Source organism: Manacus vitellinus, unplaced genomic scaffold (genome assembly GCF_001715985.3).
Source record: "Manacus vitellinus isolate BGI_N305 unplaced genomic scaffold, ASM171598v3 scaffold_3_pilon, whole genome shotgun sequence".
Lineage (NCBI taxonomy): Eukaryota > Metazoa > Chordata > Aves > Passeriformes > Pipridae > Manacus > Manacus vitellinus.
Genome location: NW_021940535.1, coordinates 26,813,868 through 26,834,176, shown reverse-complemented (window position 1 = coordinate 26,834,176; position 20,309 = coordinate 26,813,868). Strand labels below are relative to the sequence as shown.

Sequence of the window (20,309 nt, the reverse complement as noted above, 5' to 3'; positions counted from 1 at the left end):
CTCATATGTTTGGAAACAGATGGAAACTGAGACTCGCAGGAAGAATTTTCTTATTAACATAATCTGTGTAAAATAATTAGAACCATTAAAATTCACAAAAGGACTGCAAGAAAAAAAAATAGAGATGACACAGCTATAAACAGTTAAATTTTAATAGTTTTTGCAAAGAAAATCCAAAATAAAGGTGAAGCATCATATTAATTTCACCAAAAATATTGGGTAACATAAACCTGCATGGCTGCTACCATTTCCCTTCTTTTCCTTACTCTTTTCTGTCAATCCCTTGCCCTTGAGAGCAGGAAATCTGCTAATACATGGTGTAACCCTATTTCTATTTTGACATCATATTTGACCTTACAGCATGACTTCAACATATTTCAACTCATTTCAGCTGCGCTAAAAAATCAACAATATCAACATTAAGCAAAGTCCTATGAGTGGATCAACTGGATCAGTACAAAAGATCCATTGTTTTTCTACTGGCACAATAATTTAATAGTAAGGAGTGCTTATCTTTTCATTGAGACTGAAATTCATTCTTGTTTAGACTAGTGTCTAAACTTGGCACATTGCACGTATGCTATGGAAATTCCTTTTAAGCCCTATGAAGGATTTAGCGCTTTAGAGGGATGTAGGCAATTTATAAGCATCTGAAATTCACTTTAGAAACTTTAGACGTCCACTGTGGCACCAGTGCTGAGAGTCACTGAGTTACTGTTGTGCAGCAGAATGTTAGAAACCTCATAGCCAAGGAAGAGATGGCTTCAAACAGCAAAGACATAGATGAGGCATATTACATTTTTCTCAGTGGCAAAACACACTAAAGCAATTTGTGAAACCTAAAGTATGAGCAAAGAAACTTTACTACCATGTGATTCATACTAGTAGTTTCAAAATTGCTTGAATTTGTTCAAAACATTTTAAAAAGCTTAACTGTATATTGCTTGAGTTTATGCCAGTTCTGGTGATTGTGAAATTTTATCGTAAGCCTGCCCTATTCAACTGGTATTGCAGAGCATCAGACATGTTAATGATTTTAGAAATGTGTCCAACAGAAGTGAAATGTCATCAACCAAAGTTTGTTACTGGTTCACTAAAACTGTCTTTTTTATTTTTTGATTAATCCTTTTTTTTAAGGTAACAGACAGAAAGTATAAAAGAAAAAACTGCAATTTAAACAACACAATCACCTAAAATAGCAGATAAAGAAAATAAAATTGCTTTCCCAAAGAACTGTCCTACAAATCACATCACGAAACTAGAGGGGGAAAAGGTTCTGTATGGGCAGAATAATCAAAGAAGTAAGTGTTGTAAAAATAATTAGCCCGCAGCCCACTCGGGGCTACTGAGAAATACGCTACTGACCTATAACATGGAATACCTTTAAACACCTCTACTGTAATGCAAGGAAGAAGGCAAAGGCTGTTGAACTACCTGAGAAGTCTGGGAACTACCTATTAATTACAGCGGGTTATTAACTGTATATGTGCTTAGACTAGATATGGTCTACACACTCACAAAACACAAATAAAGTGGTAGAGTCATAAACAAATAGCCATCAAATGATCAAAGAGCATTTTTCATCTGAGAATTACTAGTGCTAAGAAAGAAAAAATATCTGACTTTAGTTGCAGCTCTAAATGATCTTTAAGAAGCACTGGCATTTGGATATTTTTCCCTAAAATATTTATCTTAGAAATTGAAATCAGTTTCAGTATCTGCCAAAAATGTTTAATAAGCTGTAAGATAGGAAAATATACTATTAAAATAGCGAAAAGTTTTGATTCCTCACAGTTACTTTTAAATTTAATTGGGACCAACTGGCCTCATTGCTTCTTATAAACTTAGCAATATATATTCAGAAAAAGAAATAAAAATGAACAGATGTTTCTCCTTAAAGAAATCAGACAAAGATTTTTCTTACACAATAAATCAGCTGCTAGTGGATTTCCAGGACACTGCTCCAGGCTAACTGTTTAGGTATGGCTTAAAAACCTGGTTTACCTCTGTGTGTATCCAAAACTGATAAAGTAGATTAAACTGTAAATGAACAGCAAACACCGAAGGGGGAATGAAAAGAGCCATGGGCAAGTTGAACATCTGAAAAAGGAGAAAAAAATCATACATTAGATAAACTCATGATAACATAATGAAGTACTACCTCAGGAGCGCAAAGCGCTGCATGATATACTTGCTTCTTCTAATAGGTCCTTAATGTAGAAATTACACAGCATACATAGATACTGATCATTATACTACTATTAGATGTGCTACAGCAAATGAGACATAAATTGATCCAAAAGTGGTTTCCCAAAAGTCATACTGAACAAGTAGAAAAATCAAGACAAGAACTCATAAATCCTGATATTAGATGTTTATCTTGTGTATTACATGGAGCAGACAGCATCATATCCTTGACATGAAGGGTTCACTTAAAGGGGAGAATTATCATAGAGTAAGCAAGGTGTGAATTTATAACACCATAGTTTTAACATCCGAACTCCCTATATGAGCACCATAAGGCTAAGGCTACTTACTTGGCTTTCCAAGTTAATTATAAATTCTCACCCTAACTTTCCTACAGCATCTCCATTAAAGTCTGAGTCCTAAAATATGCTAGCATGCAAACAGTATCAGAAAACTTCTTACTTAGGAAACACTCTGGTATCTTACATACAGAGTAAGTCACAGGAATTCCACAATTAATTGTTTAACTAGCTGAGCAATAGAATAAAACTTCCGAGACCCCCATACATTAAAAGTCAATCTGCTTCCTTCAGAAAAAGGCTTATATTTTTCTTTTCCCTTGTACCTGACATTGTATTGTATCACCTGCAATTAAAATTAAATTCTTCTCTATACCAGAGATTTTTCCTAAATCAAACAGTAGCAGAAGTATCTTTAAAACTTTAAATCTCTTTAACACTCAGGGAAAATCTTTGTAGCAGATAAGAGATCCATGTGAAACATGGCAAAATTAGCAAAATCTGTTTCCAAATTCCTATTGCCCTTTTCACTAAAATCAAAACTTTAAACATCAGCGAAAGCAGTCTGATAGCCATGACAGGCTCCTGAACCAGGAATTCCTTTAGTGTAGGTCTGGACATAGCATTTAAAGACAATATTCTCTCAGTTTTAGTTGAAAGGTCTACTCAATAGGTAGATGTCCCACTGAGTCTCTGAAACAACAGCACCCCATCCCTGTGATGTAACTGATGCTCTCAAGGAAGTCACCACAGTCATATCTCACTGTGATGAACCAAGAAGGACTAAGGCCCTCAAATCTCAGCTTAGTCTGCTGGCTTCAACACCAGACAAGGGCTGAAGCATTAGGACAAAACCCTACAGACTTTGCAGGATCATCTGGCAGGGTTGGGACAGCTGTGATTTCAAAAACTACACTCAAAGACTTCATGGATCACAGCTGCCCCACAAATGACACATGGGGTGTTTCTGGCTGAATGTCTTGGAAGTTGCTTTCCAAGACTTAAAGGAATTAAAAGGTAATAGAAGAATACTGAGCTTCTGGAACTTAGGAGAAACGAAGTAAACAGTTATTTTGTTTCAATCACTCTGATCTTCAAAGGCTGATTTATTTGCCTAGCATTTATAAAACAAAAAAGGAAGAAAACTATACTTGGAAAATGAAATTTGGGCATTCAATCCATAAGAATCACTCAGCCTAAGCAAACTCACAAAAAAACCCACAGCAACTCTTATCTAGGGTGGGAGCTGCTAAATGCCATCGGGGGGGGGGGGCATTTAGGCATGAAATTCTGGAGTAGAGGTCAGCATAAGACGCGTATAAGAATTAAAAAACAAAGATCAGATTGGCTTGCGCAGAAGACTACTAAACAGAAGAGTGACTTTAAAATCCACAAATCTCCATGCCCTTAAACAGAAATGTAGTGCAAGCTTCCCAATACTTCAAAAGAAATGCTCTAAACACTGGTATGAAGTCAATCTCTTTTCTGAGTTCCTTCTTCCTTCTTCCTCTAACCTGGACCACCTCAGTAATTAATTGCTAAAAGATATAAAAAACCCCAAAACACTGAGAGATATTTGTCCCACAACAATCAGAGGGTTGGCATATTTTTTTCTCAAAGGTTATCTTACATAGAAGACAACACAGCAGGACACACAGCCACATTTTTGTAAAGCTACTTCAGTTTTCTCCTATTATTGATTGTACCAGTGTAATGGCATGATAACAGCAGGAATTTTTTTTAAAGGAATGGAGAGGACATTGATTAAAAAAGGAAAAAAAAAAACCACACACACACAGAGAAAACCCATGTGTTTTTTAGATTATTCATGGAAGTGGTTGCAGAATTGAAAGCAGGGTTAAAAAACTATGCACTTTTCCCCTAAAAATATCAGAGGCAATTTGGTGGTATTTGCAGATGATTCAGAGGAGAAGGTAGGATCATCTTCATATTTATTTTCTAACCTGCTTTTCACTAGAATTTCCCTGCTAAGTCATGAGATGAAGGAAATTTTATGTAAATCTACAGGTAAATTTGAGATTGACAAAGGAGTATGCTTTCCTAGCTGCCTCACATTTCTTTGCAATGTAAGCTTTATTTTTCACAGAACGGATTACAAAGATCATTTACAGAAGTGCAACCCTTAGGGAGGAATGAAAACCATACAAAGATTCATTTCTACTATTTGTGGTTCCACTGAAACAAGATCAATGTCAGAAAAAAAGAAATCATTAAATAGTTTTTCCCTGGAAATGCCAATTCACCAAATCACCCATTTCATGAGAATATACACACTTTCACTAATCTGTAGAGGAAAAGCTTTCCTGGCTCCAAGATGGAATTTTGGGTCAAAACTGCAGAAAAACGTTTATTACACTCACAGATCTTTTCCAAGTTGCGGATTCAGCAGCAGACATTGAGAAAGTGCCACAATAGTTGACAGGAAAGGCACCCAGTGAGAGTGGAGAGGAATTTTTCATATGGAGCTGCCGCACTGCAGCTCTGCCTCCACGCCGAAGGCATTGCCCCTTTGGAAGAGTGAATGTCCACTGCACACTCTCCGGTGGGGGCATCTCTACCTTTCTCCCTTTTATTTGTAAGTAAAAGCTTATAAATGCTTCCACTACAGAAAGGGAAAGAATTGAAACTCCTGAGGTTTAGCAGGATCGCTGAGCTTCCTGCGCCAAGCCCCTCCACTTCCACGCTGGGTCTCTGGGGCCACCTGCCGATGGAGGGTCTGCAGGGTGGGGGGGGGTGGTGCAGGACCTCTGCCAAGAACTAGTTTGTGTGGGCATGAACTTGTGTGAGGAATCTGCAGGAGTTAAAGGTAAGGATAAAAAAAAACCCACATCCTTTGCAGTCCTGACAGACTCCTCAGTAGACAAGTGAACTTCTGACTGCTGAAAAGAACTGCGTTACCTCTTCCCTTTCCAGATTTATATATAGATGTTTCCCCTGCTTTTATACCAAGGCATTACTCAACTCTTTTTCTAAATGTATAGTCTAAAGCTATCAAATTATTATGGATCTAATACGTGCAATTAAATCTTACCCTTGAAGGAAAGTTGAGAACTGGTACTCAGAGCATTAAATCAGAGTTTTCAAGGTGCACGTGCAAATCTCTCCCTTCACAACTGCACTTTGGCTGCTTCATCATTTATATATTCATTTATATAGCATTATCTTGCATTAGCTTGCTATTTTCTTCTTAAAAACTAATATATATATTTTCTATGTCTTTTTCCCACAAAATGGGCTTCAACACAATCTTTTAATCTTCACAGTAGATTTGCTTCTCTATAGCCCCTCCACTGGAGAAAAAGAAACACTGTGTATGCAAAATGAAGCACTGCACATTTGGTTCCTAATTCAGGAGTACATCTCACACCACTGATTGTCAAGCACATTTTGCAATTCTCTTTCACTTCACATCTTTTCTATCAGTTTGAGCACAACCCACGTAGATTAATATGCTGATTTATTTATCTTACAATGTTCAACTTAAAACACTACAGAGCTGGCAGTAGAACAGTCCCACAATCCCACACCCTTCACCACAACTTTCTCACAGCCTCCACAAAACTGAATGTCAAACTGCATTCAACAACATAGTACAATACATATTCAACAACTAGATCACTCTCAGAGAGTAACTAAAGGCTTTGCTGAGTTTCAGCTTCAAGGCAGATCCATTCATGGTATTGGACAAGTCTGGCAATCCAAAAATAGCAGTTCGGTAAGAATTAGCAAGAACTGTGATCATGCACAGTAAGGTTTTGCAGGAAGAAAACTGGCATGTGTCTCAAAAGTTCTGGGAGTAGGAAAAACAGTATTTACACTAACCACATGTTTTGGCTAATACGAAATATTTGGTGAAAAAAACACTGCACACAAAAGTACAATGTATTCCCAGGCTTATTTCCTTAGCACAAAGCAAATGAGTTTTCAGTGCACATATATTATTTGCCAAGTGCCACCAGTGTGGTCCTGAGGACGGTCTTTGGAATCCAAGGTGGCCACACATCTTGGTCTTCCTGAATATTTTATGCTTTCTGAGCTATCATCCTCAAAATCATGCAGGCAGACAAAGTGCTCATGCACCCATCCATATGTACACAAGGCCTTTTGTCTTTTTTTGAATTACTGTTTTTGTTAAGCATTTGCACATATGGTCCGAAATGGTAAATGGCCAAAGGTTAAATCTTTAACATAGCAGTATTTAAAGAGGAAGCAGAGTTGTCACAAAGATGCATCCCTTCCACTCTTGTTCATTACAGTAATTTAAATTTTAGGTACTCTCACTAACATCAGATGATTATTTACTAAATAAATAAACAACGAGGATTTATATAAAAGAGTTTAAGAAACAAATCTAAAAAATAGTACTGCTTCATGATTTTCAGAAGAACTAGCCATTTTCTTGTAACCTAGTACATTTAAATAATTTAATGATACGCGCTGAAAACAGTTACCGAAACAGGCTAAGTCCATGTTCAGTTATGTAAGCATAAATCCAGACTAATTTTACTGAAGTTAAAGGAGTTATACTGGATTTGCATGTGTGAGCACACATTCTTGATTTTGAGTCATTTGCTCACATGCTGGATGTAGAGATTGCCAGAGGACTGTGGGTTTCCTTCACCACCCATATTATGCCTCATTGGTGAGTATATACATGTAAATATATAATTATAGGCATATATTTATATATGCAAATACAAAATATTCCTTTTGAATGCTAATTCTGGAAAATCAAACTTTGAAGTTATTCTTTTTAAATAAACAACAACCAGACAAAATACAATCTGAAAAAAAAAACAGAGTCGAAAGAGAACATGAGAGCGCAACTGAGGAAATCAGCAGTTATCCTGGGCCCAGAACTAAACCCTAAATATTATGTTACATTTATGAATGCATTTGGAAATACATATTTTTGAATCTGTAAATGAATACTCAATTTATATTGCATGTGTACACAGTTCACCATTTCAAATACGTTATATCTGAAATAACACTAGGTAAAAGTAGTGACATACTGCCCCTAAATACTTAAATAGAGTACTGACATGACATGAATGAGCAGGGACAAATAAATACATTTGCACGTCTAAATCAATTTCTAACAATTATTTCTCTCCCTGATTCTTTCAGTTATACAGACGTATTCTCAAGTAGTTACATTATACTCTTTTCTTTTCCTTACTTATACACGAATAACTGAATGAAAAAAATTCCCCATTCTACTCATAAAGTTATGAAAATATAAATGCAGGTTTATATAATTAGCCTTCTTTAACTTAAGTACTGTAGAAGTTTTCAAGTTTTTTGTACAAACATTAGTGGATATATTTTAAAGCTTATGATTTTCAAATTCTTCAGCTTCACCTTCTGTGCTTTGATTGTCAAACATCTTTAAATTATGTTTTTCTTTGAAGGAAAATAAACAGTATGCTTTCACCTTTACTAAATATTGTTGATACTGTCTGACAAATATTCTGCAACTTACCCAGGAGGTGTATTTCTGCAGTACAGATTGTCTCAAGGCTGTGAATAAGTTGTAATCTTCAGAACTATGGTGTACTTGGTGCGCAGCCCATATTATATTAACCTCTGCAAAACAAATAATTTCTAATGAGGTTTGTACTAGAGAAAAAAAGCAACATTTGTTTCCCAAGGCCTGTTTTCTTAAGCTAAAAGCAACTAAGCCCCCAATTTACACTTTGCTATTTTACCATATTATAGCAGATAATAAAACCTAACACTCAAAGCTGAGTTTGGGTAAGCTGGGTTATTTGTCTGTCAGTGGACACAAGTCAGCGTGAATTTCATGCTGAGGAAGATGAGGCTGTGACAGGAACTAAAATCATTGCAGGCAGAGCAGAAGGATGTGTGAGATGAGAATTAAATAGCAAGAAAGCCTGAGCTGAGTCCTGATAACACGAATCAATAGGAGCTGTGTTATGGGATTCAGAGAGACAAGGACTGAGGATGCTCTCATGACCACATTTGTTATATTTCAAGACTAGAAGGGGACACAAAATGTTCTAAAAATCTTCTGCATCAAATTTAAACAAATTAACTGGTGTCAGATTTTATGCTGACATTTTTCTGGAATGCATGAATCTTCAACCCACTTGTACCACAGACCACAAAACACTAGTGACAGATGGAAAAACAAGCAGATGGTGCTGGGAACCCTTGACCCAGCCAAAAGAGAGAAGTGGTTCTATTGTTACAGTAAAAAAAAAAGATTGCTAGAATAAGGGCAAAACCAGTGTTAGCCCTGTCTTCTGAAGGCATGACATTTATAATGTGCTGAAGTGAAGAATACTTCAAAATCCTGATTATATTTCAAGGCATTTTCTCATTTAAGTGCAGATCTGGTTGACCCCTCTGCACTGTATAGTGTAAGTATAGTGATATCTGGTCAGTCTGAAGTGGCAAGACAGACAGACATTAGGACAAAAATATTCATGGCCATCAGAGTGTACCTTGATCATAGGAAAAGAGAAAGAGATGTGTAGTCAACGTAGCCCAAATAGTGCCTATTTAGCATAAACCTACCTTTAAGATCTCATGTATTTCAAGGGATGAAGTATACACAAAGCTTGATTACAGAAATTACAATGGACTGGCTGTCTGCCAGTTGGACACTCCCATTGCCACTGACTTGTTTCACCAGAGCCATTAGAGCCTTTGGAGGATATTAGAATCACACTCACAGAACGATCTTATAATGTGTATTTAAAAGTCCTGAAATTGTCTGGTGCCAAGTTTACATCAAATAGTATAGGTCTGGCAATTAACACGCACTTGCAATGTGAAGTAATGCCAAAAAGTCCACTTAATGAATCGCAAGGTATCTTCACCATTTCAGGGGACTAAATAGTCTTGTCACAGGAGGTAAGAGTCTTGTGCTCTGCTAGAAACTGAGAATTTTAAATCTAATTAATTTTGACAAATTACTAATTTACATGAAAACATTTTTGAATGTCCTCTAAGTCCTTGAAAATACTTACAATTGCTGAAATAAATCTGTAATTTCAACTATCACAAAACACTTAACACTGAATCTGAGAATTCTTTCTTCTTTAAATGTATTTGTTCCTGAAGGAAGAAGTGTTCAGTATATCAAGAATTAATGATATCTCTCCAAAAAAAACTCCAACATCATCTCAGTGCCTAATAAGTTCATTAGGAAATTAATTATTCAGGTGAGCTTCAGTATTCAATAATAATTTGTATTTGAAATGTTTCCCAAGACTTCAACAGAAGCTAAATGAGTGAACAAAGCATCTGAAAAGGTGGAGGTTAAAGACCTGTCTCCTTAGTTGTTTTAAAAGCATTTACTTCCTATCACAAACTGTGTGTAACACAAGCCTCCACTCAATGAAGTACAGCTGTTCAAACAGGGTACAGTAACTGGATCTTTCTCCTTTCCCTCAGTCATTTTTCAGCATTATGAGAAGTTCAAGGAAGGGAATCTATGATGATTTTTACAGTCTACTTTCATTGTAGTTAAGGTCAAATGGTTTTCAAAATGAATTACTAAAAAGGCATTTTATTAGGATTCATTTTTCAGTTAAACTGCCTCTTACACTAACAAGTATATGGAATAAGGTAAATGAATATTGGTAAAATGTTAGCCTTTCAGATGTGTGAGTCAGCTTAAATGATCTATCATTCAAAAATATACCACAGGAATATTAGGGACATAAACAAACAATTCTGCCACAAGTAATTTAACTGCTAAAGCTATTTCTGACTTCTGTTACAGCTAAGTGAATTAAATCTTGCTTCTTAATCCTATTCTTGATGACACCAATGGCACAGACTACGTAAAATTCCTTTTCAAAATAGGCAAAATTGATGATTGGAAATGATTTTTGTATTAAAAATTTATCTGAATAAACTGATCATCAATAACTTTTTATTTGAAGCAAAAGAATAACATCATGAAAAAGTGTGAAATAGATCACCCCAAAACTCAGTCTGTAACCATTAGCACATTAAAAATATTACAATCATAATGCCTAGAAGACATCTCTCAAATGCAAGAAACAGACCAAGCATTCTTCAGGGAATACCACTGACTGCTCACCAACTACCCACAACAGAAACGAAATTTTATATGTCTGTAGAAGAGCTGTGGTTTCACTTTTTCATACCTAATGATGATAACTTGAAAGAAAATGATAAAAATTATTTGAAGGATGATGAAATCATAAAAGACTCTCTCACATGCACTTTCTCATATGTATTATTACATAATGAGCAATAAAGAGATCAAGATAGATACAGACAATTCCAACACAGATTTAAAAAAAAAATCAATGTAGAAAATAGGAAGTATTACCGAATTTTATAGAACTCTCCAGTCAAATTCTACTGTGAGGCCACAGAAAAAAATTAGGTGATGGAATTAGAGAAGCCACCAAGACAATGCTTTAATCGAATTTCTGTTGTTTCATGATTCAAACTTGATTGGTAAATACAATTTAAAAAACAGATAACCACAATACAGTTATGCACAAACCTCCTATTTTTAATTCAGGAGAGTGAACATCACAGAATCATAGGATAATTCGGGCTAGAGAGAAACACAGGAGGTCTCTAGTCCAACCTCCTGCTCACAACAGGATCAGCTTTAAGTTCCTGAGTACTACACCCAGGTGGTCTCGGAAAACTTCTGCATCTTCTGCTGTTATGAAGAACTATAACTGAAGATAAAAGTGGCATTTCCTTTTCATGTCGTTGTGAGGAAAGTTATACAAATCATAACCTAGCACAGCGAGTACCTCCTTTCCTTGTGTGGTGTTCCCCAGATTCCTGTTAACAGATGGAGACCTGACGAACTATTTGCATCTTGCTACTGGAGTTAATTGTTGTTTCATACATTATTATTATTACCATTGTAGTGGTTTTTTCCATCACCCAATTTAAACTGTAAAAGAATTAGTATGTAATCACAACAGAGAATAAATGAGGCCATGTAGCTTGGTGAGGAAGGAAAGAAAATTGGTGCTACACAGAAATTTCTCGACGATAGACAGGCCCTCAGTTTTTACCCCAGCCTTTTCAGGCTCTATGAAGTTGTCTCAGAGTCAGACAGGCAGTTGGTAAAATCAGTGGGCTCCAAGCAGTTGAGACATTTGTATCTTTAAACTAATTCTAAAAGGAAAAGAAGATTTGTCATTTTAGCGTTAGTTCAGTATATGAATTCTGTTGTTATAGGAAAGAAAATAAGAAGCTGAGGGAAGTGGTCTGAAGAAGCAGAGGCTTTGAGGGAATTTAACAGTAGCCTTGTAGCACTGGCTATCAAGAAGCTTGAGCCAGGCTTTTTGGAGCAGTCCCCCTTTTCTTTTCTGAGTTTTCCTAAATGAAGGTAGATTATTGATGTTAGTCTCCTTTTTCTTCCTTCCCTCCTCCTCCTAACTCATAAATAAAATGTAATGTTTCCCACACTTTCACAATCATAGTGGTAAGGCAACCTATGATTTTACTCAGCCTTTTTTTTTATTTATTTCAAATTACTTTTTCATTACTTCTCAAGTCCCTTTCTATGAGTCTCCAATACAGATACAATGCCTGGGCCATACTTCACTACTTCTGAAGTATTTCCTTCGTGGTAGTAGAAAATGGTCATCATGCACATAAGATTCCTCTTTAAGAATGCATAGTAGGGAGAGGTCAAAATGAGACTTTTTTTTTGGTTAATTTCTGTAATTATAAGTAATTTGAACAGCCCAATACATTTTGGTTAACAAGAGAGAAAATGTATGCCAAAGAAACCCTGTAGTCATTTCAAAGAGTGATGTCAATGAAAACAGCCATTTTACAAAATCCTCAAAAATCAGTAAAATGGTAAAGGTTGGATGGATCTTGAGTGAATAAAAAAGATTAGATAAGACCTTTTAATTAAAATATGTGATTTCTCTGCATACAGCCTGATAAGAACTGGCACTAAAGTAATATGGAAAAAAATACAGATGAATTATGTAAAGTTTCCATTCTCTTTCAGTCAATACTGACTGTACCTAGGAGAACAGGTGAAAGTTTCCCTTCGGTACCCACTTAAATTTAAACAGAGCCTTCAGTTTTGCTATGCTTGCTATCTTTTACAAGACTAGATACCTTTAGCATTCAGTGAGGAATGGAACTACAATTTATCTAGCCAGAAACTTAAAAGACAGTAAAATTACATTTACTAAGTTATGGATTACCACATTACAATGAAGTCCACAAAGCCAAGCATATGGCAAAGAACCCCCTTGTCCATGGTGTGGTCCCCACTGACCTAATCTGCTGCTTCTTACAGCAGCTGTAACCTGTAGGGTTTCAGAAGCAAAAAAGAGATCATCTCATGGGTCTACTTCTCTCCAGTCAGAATTAGTAGAAACCCCAGGACAACCAAGGAAAGGAAAATGGCGTAGAAGGTAAATTTTTCAGTCATTCCTTTTCTATGCATTTCAACTGTTCCTATAAAGATAAAACAGTGAAAAATACATAGTATTTAAATAATTTATCTGCTAAGCTATTGGCTTTTCTTATCCACAAAAAACTCCGCGTGATTACTCACGACCCTCCTGCCTTGTTCTAATTGATTTGTTCATAGAATCACTGAATTCCCTGAATTGGAAGGGACCCACAAGGATCATCAAGTCCAATTCCTGGTCCTGCACAGAACAGCCCCCAGAGTCACACCATGTGCCTGAGAGCATCGTTCAAATGCTTCTTGAACTCCGTCAGGCTTGGTGCTGTGACCACTTCCCTGGGGAGCCTCCACCCAACCACCCTCTGGGTGAAGCAGCTTTCCTAGTAGCCAATCTAAACCTTCCCTGACACAGCTTCATACCATTCCCTCAGGTCCTGTCACTGATCTCACCACAGAGAAGGGATCAGTGCCTGCCCCTCCTCTTCCCCTCATGAGGAATTTGTAGACTGTGATGTCTCCCTTAAACCTCCTCTTCTCCAGGCTGAACAAGCCAAGTGACCTCAGCTCCTCATATGGTTTCCCCTCTAGGCTGTTTACTATCTTTGAAGCCCTCCTTTGGACACTTTCTGATAGCTTAATATCTTTCTTACACTGCAGTGACCAAACTGCACACAATATTCAAAGTGAAGCCACCCCAGTGCAGAGCAGAGTGGGACAATCACCTCCCTCAACCAGCTGGTGATGCTTTGCCTGATGCACCCTAGAACACAGTTGCCCTCCTGGTTGCCAGGGCACTTCAGACTCATGTTCAGCTTGCTGTTGACCAGGAGCCCCAGATCCATTTCCAGCTTCTTATTACCCAGTCTGTACATACATCCAAGGTTGTTCAGTTCCAGGTGCAGAATCCGGCACTCGTCTTTGTTTAACTTCATGTGTGTGGTGATTGCCAAGCCCTCTAACTTGTCTAGGTCTCTCTGCAGGGCCTATCTGCCTTCGAGGGAGTCAACAGCTTCTCCAAATTTAGTGTTCAGTTGATGCTTTTTAAGAATTTGAATAAATCTCTTCTCATGTAGAGCTTTTTCACAGAATCTCATTCCCTGATGGATTCTACACTTGCACTGGGTGAACAAACACTGAGATAGAGCACCATCTAAACTTTGTTACTGGAAAGGACAATTATCAGATTTTTTTTTAATAAAAGTTGGCTAAAAACTGTATTTTGGGACCCAGAGTGGATGCCTTTATTAAAATTCCGAAGTAACCCTAGATTCTGTTCTACCTCGCAGTAAAAACAGAAATCTACCTACACAAATTACTTATAATCTCCTCAACAGAAGTAGATATGATCTGTATGCAACCCTCCTGTTCAGTCTGTTGTGGTGTAGCCCCTCTTTTGTGAGTCTTCTGAGACAATTTTGCTTTATGTTTTTTGTTTTAGTGTTGTTCAGTCAGAGTTGCAGGAGAGGTGGTTTGCCAGAAGGCTTTGCTTCCTGCTTATTAGAAATATAATTCTTTAGGAAAAATTCTTTCCTCAGTTACGTTAGTAGAGCTGTGCAGGTTTAATGAGACCAGGATTAGATCCAAGGAATTTATCTGGAAGGCTCTGTTATATACCACACACTAAGAAGCATGTATACAGGGAAATGTACATCTTTTTTTGCTTTGTTTTGGTTTTTTGTGTGTTTTTTTTTAATAAGACACATTTTCCTTACATTGTGGCGTTGGCTAAAGTGAGTGTTAGCAGTTTGTATTCTCAAGACGATCACATATGTAAATCAAAAGACTGGCTGTAAGGAGATCTGAGTACAAGTGGTGAATTAAATTTGATTCACTATAGACCTTCCAACAATTTTCTTAACTTTCTTCTTCTTTTTACTGAGAAGCACGTATCAGTGCATGTCCTTGACAGAGACCAGTTCTCAAAATTTCAGAAGTAGAAGTTCCACCACTGTTTGAAATACATTAGCCATTGCTCACAGAGCAATTGGTGTGTCAGGAGAAATGAACAACTCAGAAGCATCTTTTAAGCCTCAGTATTATCTAGTCTTCTTTGGTCATTTTGCAATGAAATATATATTGCACTACCCAGGTAATGCCAGGATAGGCAATAATACAGCATGTCACAAAGCCAGTGCCAAGGAGAAAATAATGCTACCATGAGACACTCAGCATCCTACATAATCATAATCCAGCAGCTTAATTAGGAGATTTCTCTTGGCATTCAGCATGGGATTCATCTGTGCTCCAAGACGTGATTTTCTGAGCTTTGTTCAGGACTATCTCTGTTTTTCAGCCCTCTTCTTACGTTACTGTATGCAGTCAGCAAACTATGAGTGGGCTAACTTGTAATCAAGTAATACATGGTATATGCTCCCATGTCTTAAAAGCCAAAATTTGGAGAAACCTTCTACAAAACCCCTCTCCAGGTCTATGCACAAGCCAAAACCTCCTGCTTGATCTGCTGCCATACCATTTGAAAACACAAATCTGCTCCCACACAAAAAAAATCCACAATAAGATCTGCAAAACTTAAGTTCCAGAATGGACTAGGGAAACGTGGGAAGAATCAAGATAAGCCAAAGTATTACATATGCTACCCAGAACAAACAACAGGCCAGATCATATCCCCTCTTAGCAAGAATCTGGGGGGCTGTGAATTATACTTAGATACACTTCTGAATCTGTAAAATATTTAAGATGTCATATGGTTAGGAAAGCAGAGCTTGGCCATGTGAAAAATAACAGTCCTTTCAACCTGTACAAGCCCTATGTTTTTTCCTGCCATCCTCATAAGCAAGGGACATCAATGGAAAGGCTAGAAAAAGCCACAGCATTCCCAAAGACTCCTCCAGTAGGAGCAGCTCTCTTGGAAGCTAAGCTGCACAGACCAAACTTCATGTAGCATAGTTATATCCATGTAAACCAAAGTAAAAATCTCAGTTAATTACATTAGGACAGTCCTAACCCATGGCCTGTGGGCTTTTCATACAGTTTCCAGGAACTGAACAGTATCTCTCAATATACACCAGGCAAAACCATAAAGGAATAAAGGTTATCAGGTAAAATTCAGAAATTAATTAACAGTGACTCAGTCTCTTAATTCACTCATAGTTCTGTCAGAAAATGAATGTGAATTCCTTTGTGTGAAAAGATATTGAGAAGACAAAGGAACCAAAGCAATTTTAGCATGCAAATGTTGGATTTGGACACTCCCACAAACAGGAAAAATTCATAAGAAGAAGAAAAACACAGAAGGAATGAAGTTTTAGTACTGTGTTTATCTGTAAACTCTGAAAATAGTGGAATTTAGCAAGTCTTTCAGTCCACAGCAGGTATCTCACACAAATTCTGCTACACCAACTTGCCTGACCAACCTGTTTTTCACATCTTCCAATTTCAAGTGCTCTAGTTGTTTGGAGCAGCTCTGCAGCTAGTTAAAGCTTTATTTGCCTGAGCTCTGGATGACCTCTTTAGCAAAAATATGAGTCTCTAGATTGTGACGAAACACGATGGCAGCAGCTCTTACACTTTCACTTGTCTCCTTCATTTGTGTATGAGGCTTGATTTGGGTATCCTGTTTTCCAGTTGTTGAGGCTTTCATAGCAGATTCTTTAGGTGTAACAGTGTTAAAATAGCTCTGATTTGTACCAAAAAAAAAAAAAAATTGGTGCCATGGCAATTTCAAGGATAACTAAACCATAGCATAAAATCCTATTTGTGAACCCAGTCCCAAGCCCTGTCAAACATTTCCCACCAATGTTGACCTCAAGTTTTTCCCAACTACCCTTTCTTTAGTAAGGGTTCCTACTGGTTTATCCACCCTCTACCCTCACAGCCTCTTGACTGAGTGACACAGTATATGTTAACTTCTGCAACTCATTGATATAGAAACTTTTTGCAGCACTTCTCTCTTTCTGCACCTTTTTTTACTACAAAGAGGAGCATATGGCTCATTAATTTCACAACTATAAATCATCCTGTTGGTGAAATTAGGTTTATATATTAAAATAAAACCTGCAACAAATTTCTGTGTAAAGGAGAAGATCCCCAGCAGCTGGGGCAAAGTGATTTCTACAGATCTGTGCCACTTTATACAAGCTGCAGACTTGACTGAAGCCTCTCTAAATATGGCTGATTACAGCACTGGCAATCTTTAGTTCTGAGCTTTTGCCAACCTGTATAATATAACTTAGTGTTACTGAATATTGATGTCAAACTGTGGTATAAATGTGTGAAATGCATTAACTGTTATAGAATTAGCACTGTATTCATTAGCCTGATGATAAAAAGAGAACTGAGATTAAATTAAATAAATTCTTTTTGAAAAAAAAAAGGTACTTCAGAAAACCTAAAAAATAAATAAATTTTACTTCAGTTCTTTTCTTTTATTATTTTTCCTTCCCCAAAAGTGTCTCAGCCACTGAAATGTCAGCTTATGCAATTTGAGAACGTATTCATCTTGGAGGATCTTAGAAGGAAATTGCTGCAATGAAATGGAAAAAAAAAAGAAAAGATAATTCTCCTTTTGTTTTTTTTTTGTGTGGGGGAGTGGGGGTGAGAGTTCTCATTCTCCTGTATTCTGGGCTGTCTTTACAAAAGATTGATGGTTGGTGTCACCGTTAGGAAGTGCAAACTGTTCAGCTTCATTGCAATCTATGTCCTCATCCTCTTGCTCTGCAGGATACCACATACTTTGGCAGGCAATATTCAGATGGGAAGCACTTTAATGGCAAGAATGGATACCAGTGAAACCTTTTCCCACAATGTTCAAAACTCTGAATGCGCATACGTTAAAGCAACATAAAGCTGCAGGATATTAGGAAGAAAACAATAACTGATGCTAACCCATACACACATTAATCTTACTTTTTTGCCCCTCAGAACAATACATTCAAAGAATGCTAGGGAAATAAACATACTCGGGAGGAAAAAAAAAAACAAAAAACGATGAACTCGAATGAATTGAAGTCTTCCAACCTGAAAGCATAAACACACTTCTTAAAAGAAAATATTCATGGTCCCTTCATGTAACTTTTTTACCTTTTAGGTTGAATTCCTGCATTCATTTATTTGATTCATCATCAGTAAGAATTAACACTGATAAGTCAACAGAGTTATTCTGGTATAAAAGAGGAATTAGCTCTCCTCTCCTCCAGAGTGTTCTAGATGATTTATTAAGCCAAGTTCCTGAATGATAGATGTGTGGAAATGCAGACTAGATTTGCAAATGAATCTATTGAAATTTACAGAGATATTGGTAAAGCCTGGGGGACATCAAGGCACACCACCTCCCTTAAATAAACTTTTAAAATATTTTAGGAAAAAAACCATTTACACCTGACTTTTGTCCCAATCCTTCATTGATTTGCAAACCACAAAAAAGACAGGCAAACACTTTAGGCAATGCACATGAATTTTGTACTCTCTACGGACCTGATCCAAAACTTAGTGAATTGAGTTGAAAAATATCCATCATACTTTAACATATTTTTAAGCAAGTTCATTACATAGTATTCAACTCAAAACAAAGGACACTTAAGCCTTTGAAGTCACGTTCAGGTATGTAGTGAGTTTAGCCACACGTATTTATTTATACATTTGTTTTACAAGTGTCAAAATATTTCTCACAGAAATAAAAAGAACCAATATAGTTATGGATACCACTTATTAAGTAGTGATAGTTCCATTGTATTTGGTAGCCATGCAGTTTATTTATTGCATATGTGATACTTCCATAAATTACCTTTGGACCTGTGTTGTCAATACTTATTCTGCACTCCCATTCCTAAAAGCACATAGTTGACCATAGATCCTCTGTGTCCATCAAGTAATTACCTATTGCTGCATCTGTCATACAAAGAAATTGGCTCTGGACATTATTAAGCATGCTGAAACTTTAACAGCCTTTTCCATTTATCATTCTAACAAGAAGGACATGGAAGCCATTTAGACAGACAGATTAGATAAAGAGAGCAGAACACAGGTAACTGTCAAAGCAGGCAACCTCAATTTAAATGTGAAGAAGAAAGGGGGCATATTAGCTTGCCTCTACACCCCACCAGGCTGGGACCCATCTGGTAGAGCCCACCCCCAAATGTGTCAGCTAGGATTATCTAGAGGATGCCTCTAGCACAAGGATGCTATCTTCAGAGTTTTCTCTCCCACCACTCCCTACCCTGTCTCTTCAGCAGGGAACAGACATATGCCTCAACTAGGACTGCACAAGTAGGTGTTTACATTGGAACCATCCACAGGGATCCAGGTACTAGCAGCATGATCACATTTAGGCAGAAGGCATGAAACAGCCTCTAAGAAAGCCTTTTATTTGAATGCCCATTGCTGCTAGTGCTAACTCTTGAACTTCAACCATCAGTCAGAGGAGTTACTTTACACTCCATTTCCTTTTTCCACAAAATATTGATAAATGATTACTAGTTGAAGACAGGTGAAGCCACACACGGTAGAGTTTCAGGTACAGAGCTCATTTCAATGTGTGCCATAAATTCTGCTAGTGATGTTTTGGGGGCCAAAGGTACTCCAGCACTACCAGCAAACACTGAAACATATTGCAGGTCTGGAAGTGCAAAACGATGGCTGGCAACACCAGCAGCTAACAGATGAAGCCAGAGGTGCAGGAGAGCAGGAATACCAACAGGCGCCTGTGATGCTAATTCAGACTGATTTGTCAAAGAGCAGCTATAGCACTTGACCTGTAAAGGCACTCCTCCTACATGCTCACTGGGTTTTGCAGCCACATGTCTCCTGAATGATATTGCATTTTCTGACTTTAAAGGCCAACAGCTAGTGGCTGGATAATTAGTACCAGAGCTAACAGAAAGGAAAGGATTTCAGAGACAGAAAATAACAAGTATGGAAAAGAATGATATTTAACTGATTAATAATGACATTTTAACACATCCCACTGTAAATTAATTATTTTTTATCCTTTGTCTGTTTGCTCTAAGATATAAAACAAGCTAAGACTGAAGGCTCAATGCTGGATGCATCTGTTGTACTTTGTACTTTCCAAACACACAAAAATCAGCATTAAAGCTATGAAGTGAAGGATACTAGACTGCAGACTTACCTCAACCACTAAAATTGTATATAGGAAACAGATCTGCCTAAGAAAAGTAGGCTCCTCTACTTTATAAATTGTCATTATTATCTGGCAAGGATAGGGGATTTTATTTTCAATATAAAAACAGGAGGGTTTTTGCTGCTTTGAGATTTCTGGTTAAAATCCATTGCTAAGAACCGACCCAAAATGAGTGTGCTATTGGCTTCTTTAGGCAGATTGTGCCAAATGTAACTCTAGTCTACAAAAAAATCCTGTTACTCCACAGCTAATCTCCTCCTACTATTAGCAGGGGAGGAGAGGGAGACAG

The 20,309-nt window shown here is 37.2% G+C and overlaps 1 protein-coding gene across 1 annotated transcript in view; it reads right to left on the bottom strand.

Annotated features, from left to right (window-relative positions):
* Positions 1 to 20,309, bottom strand: part of AGMO (alkylglycerol monooxygenase) — a 189,705-nt gene that overhangs the window by 102,743 nt on the left and 66,653 nt on the right. Inside the window, 2 exon segments of the mRNA XM_018075919.3 lie at positions 2,005 to 2,100; positions 7,993 to 8,096. Of these exon segments, the coding sequence (XP_017931408.2) occupies positions 2,005 to 2,100; positions 7,993 to 8,096 (200 nt within the window).